Here is a 14,790-nt window from a genome sequence, read left to right on the forward strand (position 1 = left end):
AAAGTGAACATTTTCTTCATGTTCTGCTGTCGAACAGAGGCCTGCAGGACTTGTGGCAAAATAGATTCGTACTGGAATCCATGTTTCCCTCTATCTTGATAGAGTCCCATCTGAAGAGAAGCAGCCGCATAGCATGATGCTTCCACCACCATGCTTCACCATACTGCAGGTCTGGTGTTCTATGGGTGATGAGCTGTCTTGCCTCTGCACCAAACATATATTTTATAATTACACTCAAAACTACCTCATCAGTGAGAATGGGCTTCTGTCTAGCCTCCCTACAATACAGCCCAGACATGTGAGAGATCATCACATGCAGGAAGTGACCAGTACAGTACTACGAATGGAGAAACGCTTCTAATTGGGAAGGTAATTTAGCTTTAAGGAAAAAAACAAAACAAAAACCACTTTTTTTTTTTTTTTTTGCTACAGGTATGGCAAGGTTTTTCTGCACCCCCCCAATAAGTGTGTTTGAGAAGCACATGGTGCCTCGGTTTGACCTGTTTAACTGCTTGTGTGTCCAGGAGACAGCTTTTGAATGAACAAGCAATTCACATTCCACAACAGAGAACACGGTCATGTTTAACCCTGCGTAACACAGTGCTAATAGCTACCGCTTACACCTACTTATAAACTTTTTGTGAGTAGTAAAGGGACTTTTTCTTTCCCCCAAGCATGTTCTGGTCCGACCATCAAAAGAGTCCTCTGAGAATCCATGCTGTTCTCCATCGAACGTTACTAAAATAAAATCCCAGATGCTCAATGGAGGTCAAGATTTCCTGGTATAACAAGTTTGTTTTTGTTTTTTTAGTCTTCTGTAGTAACATTTTTAACCTTTGTGTATTGTTTAGTCCATGAAAACAACTTGGCTGTGAGATATTAGGTGCATTTTATTAAATAAAATGTTAAAAGGAAAGTAGTAGTACTAAGAACACCAAAGTGTATAGTGGTGCAATTTATTTATTATTTATTTATTTATTTATTTATTTTTTGCCAAAAACAACCTGTGACCATACTTTTAAAGGATACTCATTTTAGGAACTTCCATCCTGCACTGTTTTCTTTCTGTAGCAAGAGGTGTGTCTATGAAGTCTGAAGCTGATGTGTTACTTTGTCTTGTGCCCTCCTCCCCTATGCTGCCATTCCATCCCTGCTAGCTACACGACATTCCTCCTGTTTGTCTGAAAGCCAGGAATACTGGAACACCACAGTGGATATCTATGGAGTTTCTTGGAGCGACACTGTTGCCTGCATTGCTTACTCTGAATTGGGCCTTTGCTTCAGGTATGAGGGGTTTGACGGGATATGGGCCAAAAGACACGATGGTGTCATGGTTTGTTGGATCAGAATAAACTATGCATGATATTATTTCCACATGTAGTAAATCAGTGAGATTGGATGTCTTTTACATGGTTTGGAGGGTTGAGACACGGTTTGCAAGGTCACTCCATTTTGACATCAAATGCACCAGTAATGCTTTGGGAATGGGTTTCCTTTCTGCAACCTAGTTGTATCTTTTCAGGTGTTGCTGCCAGCACGTGCAGTAGCTTCAGGCATCTTGAGAATGGCCGCACGTTTTTCCGTTATGGCGGACTGTACGTCACTTTCAGCTGTAACCCAGGCTTCAGGATGCACGGACACCACACCAGCAGCTGTGTGTCTGGCCAGTGGGCTAGACATCCACCACTGTGCGCAGGTCAGTCATTACAGCCTGTGGATTATTTACGCAGAAAACGTAAATGTAAGCATGCTGTATGGGTTCATGCTTTTGTTAGAGATTCCAGTGGAAAACGTAGTACGGTGTGAACCTTGGGCTGTGTAGTGTTGTGTGTACAGAACTGTAAGTGTAGAGTGTGTATCGACTGCACTTCATCTTATTGTCCAGTCCAAGGATGACTCGTCCCATTGATGGCTGGTCGTGATATTAAATGAGAGGCTACAATCTAATATCCATCACTGACAGTGAAATTGTTAAGGCTGAGCAGTGCATTATATCGCAAGTAATATATATACGGGCGCATGGTGGTTTAGTGGTTAGCACGTTCGTCTCACACTGGCAAGGTCGGGGGTTCGATTCCCACCACTGCCCTGTGTGTGCGGAGTTTGCATGTGCTGCGGGGGTTTCCTCCGGGTACTCCGGTTTCCTCCCCCAGTCCAAAGACATGCATGGTAGGCTGATTGGCGTGTCTAAAGTGTCCGTAGTGTATGAATGTGTATGTGATGAATTGGCACCGTGTCCGGGGTGTACCCCGCCCTGTGCTCGATGCTCCCTGGAATAGGCTCCAGGTTCCCCGTGACCCTGTAGGATAAGCGCTATAGAAGTAATATTTATTTAATAATATAATAAATAATTAGTGTGTGTGTCAACAATCTAATGTGAATGCCATAAATGAATTCTATATTGTATATGTACAACATTTAATGCTAAGTTGTGTTAGTTTGTCAGGGATATAGTATGTTTTGTCTGAGGGGGTTCTCTGTGACATCTTTGGGATGGCTTGTTGTTGTGATGTGGTGTGTTTTGTTGGTGGCTTCACTGTTGGATGCTCTATCCATGCCTTTTATGTGCATGTGCCTTGTTTAGTTTGCTAGACAGCTTACTTGTTTTGTCTGGTGCCTGTACACCCCAGCTCCAGGATGCCCTAGTCCCGGCAAGCTCCTGCATGGCACCACATTGATGTCTCTTGATGGTTCTCTGGTCCAATTCACTTGCAACACTGGGTTTAGGCTCTTCGGTTCTCCATTGCTCTACTGCAAAGGCAAGAGCTGGAATGGCAGCACTCCTGTGTGTAAAGGTAAGACAGACTACATATAGTCAAGGCAATGCAAGCAATTAATCCAGGTAGATGACACGTCCATATTTCTAATACGTCGCTTTATTCTTATAGATTCTTCCCAAGCATTGTTACATGGATGCATTAACTCTAGGGTCATATTTCTTGATGTTAATAATACTGCTAGGAAATACAACAAGCAACACAGTATGACTCCCAATAAAGTCTCTCGGCACGCTTCGTCATTTTTCAATTCACACCATCATTTCTGATTTCAGAGTTAGACTTCATGAACATGTTCCTGCAGAAGCAAACATCATTGTACAAACCTAGTATGGAGTTCAACCAAGACGTGACCAACCTGAAAAACCCATTCAGTGCTATTGCTATCACAGCTGCCAAAGAGACCTTTCTAAAATCCTCTCTGCTTGGAGATCCTCAGCCCAACCCCCAGTTGACTGGAGATTTGTCTGAGGATTCACAGACACATCCAAACCCTCCAAAAAGACTGCTGCGTTATCAAGTCGCTACACAAGCTCCAGTAGAGACTGTGGGACTCGAAGACACAATTACTAAACGAAATACCATGGGGGAACTTACGTTTGCAGATCCACTCAACCAACCACTACAGCCAGCTACATTAGTGAACTCTGCAACAGTCTCAACCACCACTCCGCTTCCTGCTACTTTGCAATCAAAACCCACTCGGTCAACCATCGCGGCCACTTCAACACTAAATGATCAGCAAGAAGTGTCATCCAGATTCCTAGATCAGATGCTTTCTTCTACACCCAAAGGAGAAGAGAAGAGAGGAAACTACCTGACTTCAACAGCACCGATGCATCATGAAATTCCAATCACACCTTCGCAAGTCCTTGGTGTATCAAGGGGAGCTAATTTGAATATGATTCTAGCAACAGCTGATTCAAGTGCAGCCAAAACACACACAAACAGTCTTCAGAATGGTGCCTCTCGAGATGCTCCTACAGTGTCTTCAGAAATCCTTAAGAATAGTGAATTATCAAGTAGCCTTCGGATCCTAGTCGAAGCTTCTTCTGATGAAGATATTTCACAGTCATTACAGGTAACCGAGGAAGTGAGCACTGCTTTCTTTCCAACCAGCTCTCTTGACCTCACAGTATCTAAAAACAAGCCAAAATCTTTTCCAACATCTTTTAAGGCTAGATCCCCAGTATTCATTCCTTCTGGGATGCATGAGGGAGAATTGTTCCTCTGGCGTACTACAGCAGCCAGGGCTGGTGAAGATTTTCCGCCCAGGACGGAAGTGCCAACAGCACATACCCCTGCCATACACTTGACTCCAGTTGTTGCTAGAGATCTGGCAAAGGGGAGCACGATGGTAGATAAGGAACTTCTAGAGCCTCGTCGACTTTCGGTTGGTCAGACGGGCGGAGAACTATATGATATTTCAAGATCAGGCAAAAATGGGCCTGCCAGCTCTAGATTTTTGACTCTTAGAAACAGACCACCGGTGATCGGTAATCATGATCAGGAAAATGCAACAGCTAAGCAGAGTGTGGCGAACCAAACACCGGACACTATCGCAAAACACAAAGTCGCTCAAACCACTTCAGCAATTTCAGGTTTCCCAGTGTTCCACGGCAGCAAACGAAGGCCGGTCTGTCCTTACCCTCCCTTACCTGCTCATGGAACGTTCTATTTCCATACGATCTCCAACCCTGCTCCATTCCAATATAAGCATTACATACAATATGCCTGCTATGCTGGTTACACGCTGGCCAATGGGGATGTGTACAGCTACTGTCTACAGGACGGGCAGTGGAGCGGTGTCACACCCATGTGTATTGGTAAGGCACTGCTTTTATAGATCTTACTTTGGTAAAGACACGACTAAAAAGTCTCTGACGGGCTTGACGAGAGAGCATATTCTTGTCACGCATCTTAGTGGCTGTAGGTTTGACTGATGCCTATGCTGTTTAACGTTCTTTAAACATCATTACATTGGGGTTTATGAAATACCTTCACTTACTAGCCCCTGGACATCTACCTTGTCAGTTTACAATTCAATGTTCTAGCTTTTTCCATGCACAATTAGAGGTAATCTCAAGAGTGTCCGTTTCGGAGCACCGCAAAGGTGCCGGCTGGATGTATTTATTTATTTATTTAGTTAGTTAGTTTTATCCAGTGTCAGGCTCAAACCAGTGGTGTCTTTGAGGTATTTTTAGTGTAAGTGTCATAGTGATTCCTTCCCATTGATAGAACAATAATGACGATGAGTCTTTATTGAACACGTATACATTACAGCACAGTGACGTTCTTTTCTTCGCATACCCCAGCATGTCAGGAAGCACTGGGTCGGCCATGACACAGCGCCCCTGGAGCAGAGAGGGTTAAGCCCTTGCTCAAGGTAGTGCTGGGGCTTGAACCCCCGACCTTCTGATCAGTAACCCAGAGCCTTAACTACCAAGTGCTACAAAGTGCCCCTATATATCTTGGCATAGCTTGTAGCTATAGTGTAATCTCAATAGCATTTCATTTTCTCTCTCTCTGCCTTCACACTCCCTTTTTTTCATGCACAGGAAATGTAAAAAATAAATAAATAAATATATCAGTGCAATAAGTGTGCTGAATAATAAATCAGGGTATCATATTGCACAATTTAAGGATGTACCAATGATTAAAATCTACTCCGAGGACGTCCTCGCTATCTCTCCATTCGAGTTTAAATATGAGGACGCTGAGAGAGAATTAAAAAAAAAAGTATTTCAAATGAAACATAATCCAAAAGCCTTTATTTTGGAGCAGGTGTATTCTAGATGTTTCTGGGATTAACCATGTATGTCTTTACCTGCAGGGTTAACCCCATGCTCTCCGAGCAACGGTGGCTGCTCTCAAGTGTGCCAGGTGAATGCGTACGATCACGCCGAGTGTCGCTGCGAGCCCGGCTTCCTGCTGCTGACTGACCAAAGGACATGTCGAGGTGAAAGACGTTTTATTCCAGAGCACACTTTTATCCTATAGATAATAAGTGAAATAATAACTTACCAGCTTTGTAACGGAGAAAGTCCAGGACCATGATATGAAACACCGAAGGATGTTCAACATGAGGATATTTTGAATAAGAGTCCTGGGATGAACACATGAGCACTCTTTATGATTACAGCAACAATTCTCAATTGTACATTTACAGTCTTGAGTATGAGATTATCCACTTTTCTTCATTTTTTTACCCCCGGCTTCGTTTGTTTCATTAGTTTCTCAGGCGCCAGGGTTCCGGCACTAACATAACATTTGTCTATAGTAGATCTTTATGTACGTGTATCTGTTAGCAAACCAGTCGAGACATCTGGATTTAGTGCTAAACGCTATTTAAATTCACGTTCTGTCGCCGTTGAGTTTCCCCAAGGCTGTGAATTCTTGTCCAGCAGCAGTGTGTTATTGTAATGAAGGCGAGCCACAGCAAGTATGGGACATTCTTTACTGCACTGGTTCTTAGCTGTTTTTACTATACCATCATTTTCAAATGTGACTGGTGAAACAATACGATAATAACTCTGTTTAAATAAATAAATAAATAAATAAATAAATAATCACCTTTATATTATATTATATATGTTCCGTTTGTTTTGATTTGAAAGGAGTAGGTTGAAAAAATATAACTGTTGGTGAATCTTCATAAATATGAAATAAATAAATAAATAAATAAATAAATAAGGTGATCTTGGTCCTGGTCAGGTTACCTTGGTCTCTTTATTAATACTTTTACCTCATGCATGCTTGCAAATATTTGCCTCTAGTCTTCCTCTCCTGTATATTGTAATGATTTATACTCTGAGAAGAGGAAAGGTCCTGAGTCTGGTTCCTCTTGAGGATTTTCAATCATGAGAAGGTACGGGACGGCGGGACTGGGTCTGATGCGAAAAACATCCTCCGTGGTTCTCCATATGGTCTGGCATGTAATAGTGCAGAGCAGTACATTACAGCGGCTTGTGTTTCCACTTACTCACGAGCATGGTGTTTACTTATGCTTGTAAATGATGAAGTAAGACTGGAAGGAAATGTGTGACACGAACAACACCCAAGAGTCTGGGTGAGAAGATGTGGTTAGTGGGGTGTGGTTAGTGCTGCTTCGCCAGAAGTGTTTCATATTTGAAATACCATCATGAAGATATTTCTTCTTTTAGAGCAGTGTTCAGTTATTCCGCACGCGTGATTAATATTTATTAGTTAAATTGTGCACATCAGTATTTATTTAGACCTCAGACGTGGTTTAAACCCTATCCAGAAGAGTTACGCATGCTGGTTGATTCTGAACGTGCAGTATTAAGTTCAGTGTCACTGTTAGACTGCACACACACACACACACACACACACACACACACACACACACACACACACACACACAAAAAAAAACCTACAGAATGCCATTTGTGGCCAATATCAAATACATAAATATGACATTATTAAAGAATGAATCGTACCATCCCTTTAAAGTACCCCTCTTTAATCTGCTCCGGACATGCCGTGTATGAATGTGTTTCTGCATTTATAAAACTGTGTGTGTGTGTGTGTGTGTGGTTTGTAGATCTGGACGAGTGTGTGGAGGGTCTGCACGAGTGCCAGCAGGTCTGTGAAAACACCTTTGGCTCATACAGGTGCAGCTGCAGACTCGGTTTCCAACTTTCATCCGACAGGATATCCTGCACCGGTGAGTTCTTCGTTCCAGGACTAAACTCTTCATCCTGTCTGGAGTGTGTGTTTTTACACTTACACTCACACACACACACACACACACACACACACACACTCACTCTCTCTCACACTCTCTCTAACTGCATGAATGTGCAGTTGTACAGGTGTTCCTAATAAAGTGGACGGTAAGTGTATAACACTTATCGTATTGACTACATTACACTGGGGGATAGTTTAGAAGTGTGACACACCACGCGTTCATGGCGTTGGATCCTGTGACACGTTTCTCTATTATTCCAGATGTGAATGAGTGTGTGCTGCCTGCTGGCACGGCTCGCTGTGTGTTTGGTTGCGTTAACACACCGGGTAGCTTTCGCTGTCTCTGTCCTGCGGGGTACAGCATGAACATCACACACGGACACTGCGAAGGTCAGTCGTGATGAGTGTCTCTGCAATCCTCGCCCCGCCCCTTTAATTTAAATACGTGATATTACAGGTTAAGATTTTCCTGAGCGATGTGTTTGTGCCTTGATGGTACAGATCTCGACGAATGCAGAGAGAATGCGGGTCTCGGACCATGTGCGAACGCATGCGTGAACACTCCAGGGTCTTTCCACTGCGCGTGTTCGGACGGGTCTCGGCTAGCCGGGGACGGGAGGACCTGCATCTCAGAGTGTCCCCCAGGATACCGCAGAAAACCTTCTGACCCGACCGTAGGAGATTTAACTGCACTGCCTTGCGTCGGTAAGTGCAGGAGTTTACAAGAGACAGGATGTATTGTAATAATGTCTGTGAAGCTGCTTTCAAGTGTATTGTAAAACATAAATAAAACCCTATACAGTTCGATTCTCCTGGGTCAGAATATAGCCCACAGTACCGAAAGACGTTATATAGAGCAATGAATTGGTACTGTATGTAGAGCAAGTGTCTCAAACGCTAAAGTAATTAATGATGCAGAAAATGAACAGTGTTTGGAGAATGTCATGATTTTTCCAGACGGTATTGCAGCATGTGTGAAAATAGAACTTGAATTCGATACTCGAAGATCAGTTGTGAAGTAATCAGCTGTGCAGACCTGTAATGAAGTTTTATACAGTAACACTGGAGCAAAGATTCAGTAAGATTTGTTCTATTGTTGGAAGATCATCCTAGGAGTTTGCATCCGGAAGATGCCGACGCCATCCATGATGCCAAGACCTGAGGGAGCACAACTCTCTGGGCATGCTCTCTGGGAGGGAGGGAGGGAGGGATGACGTCCTCTTTCTCGCTTGTCAATCACAGCAACACTAGCCAATCGGGGGGATCTGTGAGCATACTGTATTACATCGAATGTAGAAAAGGGCAGTCAGTGCTTTCCTTTGAGTGTGTTACGCTACGCTGCGACACAGCATCCGCACGAGTTCGGAAACACGTGGTTGGCAACTTTGGTAAAAGCACGTTAGCCTTTCACCCGTCTCCGGGTGAAATTGTACCTCTATGATGGGTGGAGCTGTCTCGTGGGTGAGAATTGGCAGGTGACCGAATTAGGGAGAAACATGTGGGTAAACAAAATAACCAAGTTCTAGTAGCACACGTGTCATTGGTCGTACCAATTGGGCTGTCCGAAAACTCACTGCAACTGTTCTGAATGCAGATTAGACCGAACTGTGGTAGTGTGCGCATAGTTCTCATGCGCGTGCACATCCGTTTCAGATATTAATGAGTGTGAGGAGATGCAACAGCACCGGCAGCGCAACTGTGAATGGAAGTGTGTTAACTTTCCAGGCACACACCGCTGCATCTGTCCACGTGGATACACCCGGCATCCAAATGGGTATCAGTGCAAGGGTTAGTGCGTATAACTGAAAGGATTTAAATACTGAATTTACAGAATGACCAAAGAAGCTGACTGTATATCTGATTGTGTGTTTTATTTTTTTTAGATTTCAATGAATGTACACTGAGGAATGGGGGCTGCTCTCACACATGCGTGAACCACAGAGGTGGCTACAAATGCACCTGTCCCAAAAATTACCGTATCTCGCCTCACAGCCGGAAGAAGTGCCAGCCAGTTTAAAGAACCGTCTCTGTACAGTACTGTTCCACTCTTTACTCCCTCACCCACCTTCTCATAGAAGTTGTGATGTATTTTGAAGATTTTTTTGTTTTTTATTTAATTATTTCATTCTACTAAGACAACTCCATTGTGTCCTTTCATTTTGTGCACATTGGCAGGAAATGGATTCTCATTTATGTTTTTAAACAGTGTGAAATGTTTCTGTAAAGACCAGTACCTGTATTGGCATCTGTTTGAGGTTGTGGTGCAATTGGTTGTTGGTGGTATTTATAATAATGGGAGGGAATTAGTGGTTTTGGGGGGAATTCAGCTGTGAGGGCATTTAGATATGGGGGTATTTGCAGTTGTGGGGGAATTCAACAATGGAAGCATTTAGCTTGTGAGAGGGTATTGTGGTTGTGTATGCCTAATATGATCTTTGAGTGTAGATACAAGTTTGTATATGATTGTGGCTGGTTTGTAGCGTGATACCCATGCGCACAACCGACTCGGGGGAATGTTCTGAGGGATTTTTATTTTTCTTCACTGTGACCCAAGAGATCTGAGGAAGGTTTTATTATTATTCTGCACTATTATTCGCTGTGCAGGTCCACACCAGTATCCCTGAAGTGAGCACTTGGCAAAGTGAGTCCAGTAGGTTTAGGGTGTACAGGTGCATCTCCAAAAATTTGAATATTATGGAAGTCTTTTTTTTTTTTTTCTTCTTCCGTAAATTAATTAAAAAATGTGAAACTTTCATGTATTCTAGATTTATTACGCATAAAGTGAAATAATTCGAGCCTTTTTATGTTTTAATCTCGATGATTACGGCTTACAGCTCACGGAAATCAAACGTCGAGTATCTCAAAATAGATATGCACCTGTAATTGCTTTAAATACCTCAGATACTAGGTACATTATATGTTCCCTCTACCAAAGGACTTGATCTAGGGGGAAAAAGTGGAATGTTTTAGACTGGCCAAGTCAAATCACCAGACCTCAAGCCAAATGCGCATGCATTTCACCCACCCTTATAGCATGAAGAGCAGACTGAAGGGAGAAACCCCCCCCAAAACAAACAACTGAGCTGTGGTACAAGCATGGAGAAGCATCACAAAGGAAGAATCGAACAGTTTGGTGATGTCAGTAGCTCGCAGGCTTGATGCAGTTGTCACAAGTAACGAGTATGCAACCAAATATTAAGTGTTTTTGACTTTTCTCTATTAATATTCGTTATACTTTTGCGTCTGCCGCCAAAGGTGCCGTGTTCGAAGTTGTTCAACACATCTAGATGTACATATTAGTAAATGAAAGCTGAAATTCCCATCCATCATCCTTTTGATCTCAAACCCAAATGTCTTCATCGTATAGCAAAAACAAGAGAATTGGCCTTGCTGTTCCAATACTTTCAGATGGGAAATGTGGCCCATTTCTATTGACCACTGGAAATATAAAATGAACAGACCGCAACAAGTGATCTCAGTAGAGCAGCTGCATGGGGACATGGTTCAAACAGAGAGTGTGAAGACATCCCAGCAGGTCATACTGGAAAGTGAGGACGCCCGACTCGCTCAGAAAACACTATCGGTGACTTGAGCGGGGAATTTCCTGCTAATGTACATCGCTGGGCAGTCCTTACCTCCTAGCACCTAACACAAAACAGCCCTGAACCCTCTGTCCAACTACCTAGGTCTACAGTACAACGGAGAAAGACAAATTAGGTAAGTGAAGCAATTGCTGCCATCTTTGAGTATGCCCAAGACCCAAAATGGTTTACTGCGTGATGTACCGCCATCTGTCCTGCTGCACACTGATAGGTTCTCTGTGAGCCTGGCTCATCTCAAGGACTTCACAGCCAATTTTTATTGGCAAATACCGAAGTCGTTCTAAATATACCGTGGCACTGGCTGAGAGAAACCAAATCCGTTCATTTTCTCGGACACCGAATTCGACCGGATAGAATGTAATGTAGGATCACTTTTAGGAGATTGTCTGTCTCTTGCGTTGTTACAGTATTACTTGGTGTGTATTACTTACCATGTGTCTGTCTGAACTCCCTCGAGAGTCACCATGTGACCTCGAAGGGCCCTTGCCACTTGGTAAGTAAATTGAGCTGGAGGTCAAGGACCTCATCTCCCTGTACAAACGGTCTCGGTTATTGTCGGGCGGTCGTTTCCGATCCTGGACTTGCAGAAAATACCAGGTGTTCTGCTCTCAGGTGTCGGACGTATATCCAGTAGTTGATCATTGTATAAGAGATCATCATAAACTTTCTGACCATCTATGTTCATTAATTTTTTATGGCAGGTCAGAGTCTTAAAAAAGAAGACAAAAAGCAAAAAACAAATCTTTTCAGAACACTTTTAATATATAACATATTTACAAATATTTAACATTCGACACGATGTAGTTAAGAGATGTTCCTACAGGTGTCTCTATTTAACAAATTTTCGACATAAATATAATTTCAACATGACCCCCCCACCTTGCCCATAACTACAGTAAGAATAAAGTAGTTCAACAGGCTACGAAGTTAGCTGCAAAGTGTTGTCTCTTTTTTTTTTTTTTTTCTTTCCTTTTCTCTCTCAACTTTTAAAATACAAAAATACCATTGTCCCAACACAATATTAATAGCAAATCTATAGCTTAAGATTCATCACAACACGCACGGAAGCTCGCATGTCTGCTTGATGAACATTCATTAGGATGAAAAAACGTGTTGGTCCTGGAAGCCAAATCCCTTTTATACGTTGTGGAATGCGATGGTTAAAACGGGACGGATGGACTAAGAGCAAGACATAAAAACAGTAGTTGGTCACATCTTTTTCTTTAGGGTGCAAGGGAGATGAACAACAAACGGGAATTGGTTCAGTGTGTTTTCCACAATTTGGGGTTTAGCAGATTTGAATATATTCACAATGGATTAGTGAGTAATGAGGAGTGAATTAGGGGCAATGGTCAATATATGGCATTTACTTTAGTTACTCAGGTACACAAGGGCTGGGCCGATCTCACTGGTACCTTGGCCATGTAAAGGGGTTTTATGTCAATTTTAATTTGCTCCGTTCCCTTAATTATACAAGTCGGGGACGGTGCCAATAGTACCTTTAACCGAGTCGAGTTCAGGGCTTACCTTTAGCTTTCTTAACTAGTCCTTTAACCTTACTCGTTATTATAACATCTTTAGCGGACGCTAGTACTTGAACAGTACCAACAGAACCTTTAGATAGTATAGGGTTGAGAACTTTACCTCAATTGCCAGGCACAGGGATCTAAGCCTACAGGACCTTCACTTTCATGAAGGTAATACGTGTATTTACGATAATAACAACAACGAGTGAGCCAATGATATTGAAAGGTTCCTTGCTTGCACAAGGTTAAGCCCTGTATGCGACTCAGTTAAAAGTACCATCGGTACTCTCCCTTGCTAATGGAAGTGAAGATGCTGTTGAAAGTCAGCGGTTCAAGCCTTAGGAAAACCAAGCTGCCACTGTTGGACCCTTGAGGAAGATCTGCTCCAGGTGTTCTATATCATGGCTGACCTCGGCTTCCTAACGTAGCACCTCTACCGTAAGTACTCCAGGTGAAGGACAAGGTCTATATAATCATTTCTTAAGCCACTTACAGGCGTCTGGTGTATAGCACCTTTATCTTAGGTAGTCTGAAACAGGGACAGGGTCTATAGGATCACTTCCTTAACCACTTATGGGGGTCTGGTCTAGCGCACCTTTACCTTAATTACTCCAGTACAGGGATATGGTTTATAGCATTGTTTCTTTAGCCATGTATAGGGTCTGGGCAGTCAATTCCTTGGTCTGGTGTAGGGGCTGATATAGAACCATTAGTTTGCTAGGTAGAGCATCTTTACCCCACTCTAACATGGTACAGGGGCGGGGCCTAGAGCACCTTTACATCAGTTAGCCAGGTGCAGGCCCAGGGCCTACAGCATTTACCTTAGGTCTCCAGCGAGACATTTTAACGAGACGTCAGAAGTCTGCTTAAAAAAAAAAAAAAAAACGACGACGACAACTGCATGTTGAAATGTGGTACAAGCGCATAAGAGCCTCAAAAGATTTCTGTTGACATGCAGTAGGTGAGAAAATTCACATGGGATAAAATATATTCCAGATTTAAATGACCTCGTCGTTTGACCCTTTTGAAAAGAAAAAAAATTCATGCCAAAGCAAATCAGCCTGATCTGGTGTGTGGTACAGGGCAACGCTACAGCGACGTCCTGCTAGCAAGGAAGATTTTCACATTGTTTTTTTCACATTATTTCGCACACTGTATACAGTAGTTAAACCCTTGGCTGCTGGCCCGAACCGTTATACGAATTTAACACTCAAGAGACTCGAGACCTAAACGGGAAGAGTGCGTGACGAACGTTACTTTCATTTTAAAGCATCAGAGCAATGGACAGAAAACTGGGAATTCCACAGATTTAGAAGAGACATAAATCCGTGTACCATGAAATGAAACGGTGAACTGTGGGGTGGACACGGGGCTCTTTAACCCGTTAAAATCATATACATAGCATTTACCGGCGGGAAAGTGATCCAGAAGAGTTTGTTCCGGGTCGGACATTGGCTCATTTCAGTGTATGGCACTACAAGAAGTCGCTTTCTATCGTCTTTAGTTCGATTCGGTTTGGCCTCCAACCTGAATGTTTACCACTGTTCAAAAATGAATGATTACACAACACCCTGATGCGGTTGTCTTTCTAGTAAAATCCCCCTCGAGTGGTCATTTTGTTCTAAAGTGCAAATAGTGCTTTGTCGCCCATGTTCCAATTCTCAGGGGTCAGGTACGCAGCTCTCCACCAGGAGGCGACAGAGGGACAGTCGAGTTCGTAAAGGAATCCAGGACGGGGCAGCTCTTCATTCCTCCGTCGCGCACGTGCTCGGCTCCAGCGAGTCCAGCGGCTTCACTATCTCCTCGTTATACACTCTCAGAATGGCTTCACATACAAACCGATACTGACTCTGTGAAGGCAGTAAAAATGGATTCAGGAGACGGAATGAAAAACCGTGGGCCAGATCTCAAAGTCAGACACATCGATCGTGTGGCTATTTATATTATTATTATTATTATTATTATTATTATTATTATTTCAGACTATTCAATTTGATGTTTTGGGCTAATTTTATTGTTTAGCAAATTACTGATCGCTCTTTGCTTTTCCCCAACAGATCTTTGAGACTGTAGTAGTTTTTCTTAACATAAACGTTAAATCTGACGTATTATGCTTCTAGACTTGTACACAGTGAAAGGAAATTCATAATGCTGTACTATATTAATCATTCACGC

At 42.8% G+C, this 14,790-nt stretch overlaps 2 protein-coding genes across 3 annotated transcripts in view; one reads left to right on the plus strand and one right to left on the minus strand.

The window, feature by feature from the left end:
- Positions 1 to 1,086: 1,086 nt before the first annotated feature.
- si:dkey-163f14.6 (uncharacterized) lies at positions 1,087 to 11,693 on the plus strand. Its single transcript, XM_047151544.2, has 10 exons — positions 1,087 to 1,284; positions 1,523 to 1,696; positions 2,631 to 2,795; positions 3,053 to 4,603; positions 5,611 to 5,736; positions 7,342 to 7,464; positions 7,749 to 7,877; positions 7,989 to 8,192; positions 9,141 to 9,275; positions 9,371 to 11,693. The coding sequence occupies exons 1-10, from the start codon at positions 1,221 to 1,223 to the stop codon at positions 9,502 to 9,504; spliced, it is 2,805 nt and encodes a 934-aa protein (XP_047007500.1). The 5' UTR covers positions 1,087 to 1,220; the 3' UTR covers positions 9,505 to 11,693.
- A 137-nt stretch (positions 11,694 to 11,830) lies between these two features.
- The window catches only part of ptpn4b (protein tyrosine phosphatase non-receptor type 4b), a 34,456-nt gene continuing 31,496 nt past the window's right edge, over positions 11,831 to 14,790 (minus strand). For both annotated transcript variants that reach the window (XM_017459166.3, XM_047151543.2), the window contains one exon: positions 11,831 to 14,465. In XM_017459166.3, coding sequence (XP_017314655.1) covers positions 14,361 to 14,465 — 105 coding nt within the window. In that variant the 3' untranslated portion in view covers positions 11,831 to 14,360. The remainder of the gene's footprint in view (positions 14,466 to 14,790) is intronic.

This window comes from Ictalurus punctatus, chromosome 27 (assembly GCF_001660625.3).
Source record: "Ictalurus punctatus breed USDA103 chromosome 27, Coco_2.0, whole genome shotgun sequence".
Taxonomy (NCBI): domain Eukaryota; kingdom Metazoa; phylum Chordata; class Actinopteri; order Siluriformes; family Ictaluridae; genus Ictalurus; species Ictalurus punctatus.

Excerpts from the sequence above, each read along its gene's own strand:
- si:dkey-163f14.6 (XM_047151544.2), top strand. The coding sequence starts at position 1,221 with ATGGAGTTTCTTGGAGCGACACTGTTGCCTGCATTGCTTACTCTGAAT. Across the intron at positions 1,697-2,630 it reads ACATCCACCACTGTGCGCAG|CTCCAGGATGCCCTAGTCCC; the intron begins GTCAGTCATTAC and ends TGTACACCCCAG. Across the intron at positions 7,878-7,988 it reads CACACACGGACACTGCGAAG|ATCTCGACGAATGCAGAGAG; the intron begins GTCAGTCGTGAT and ends TTGATGGTACAG.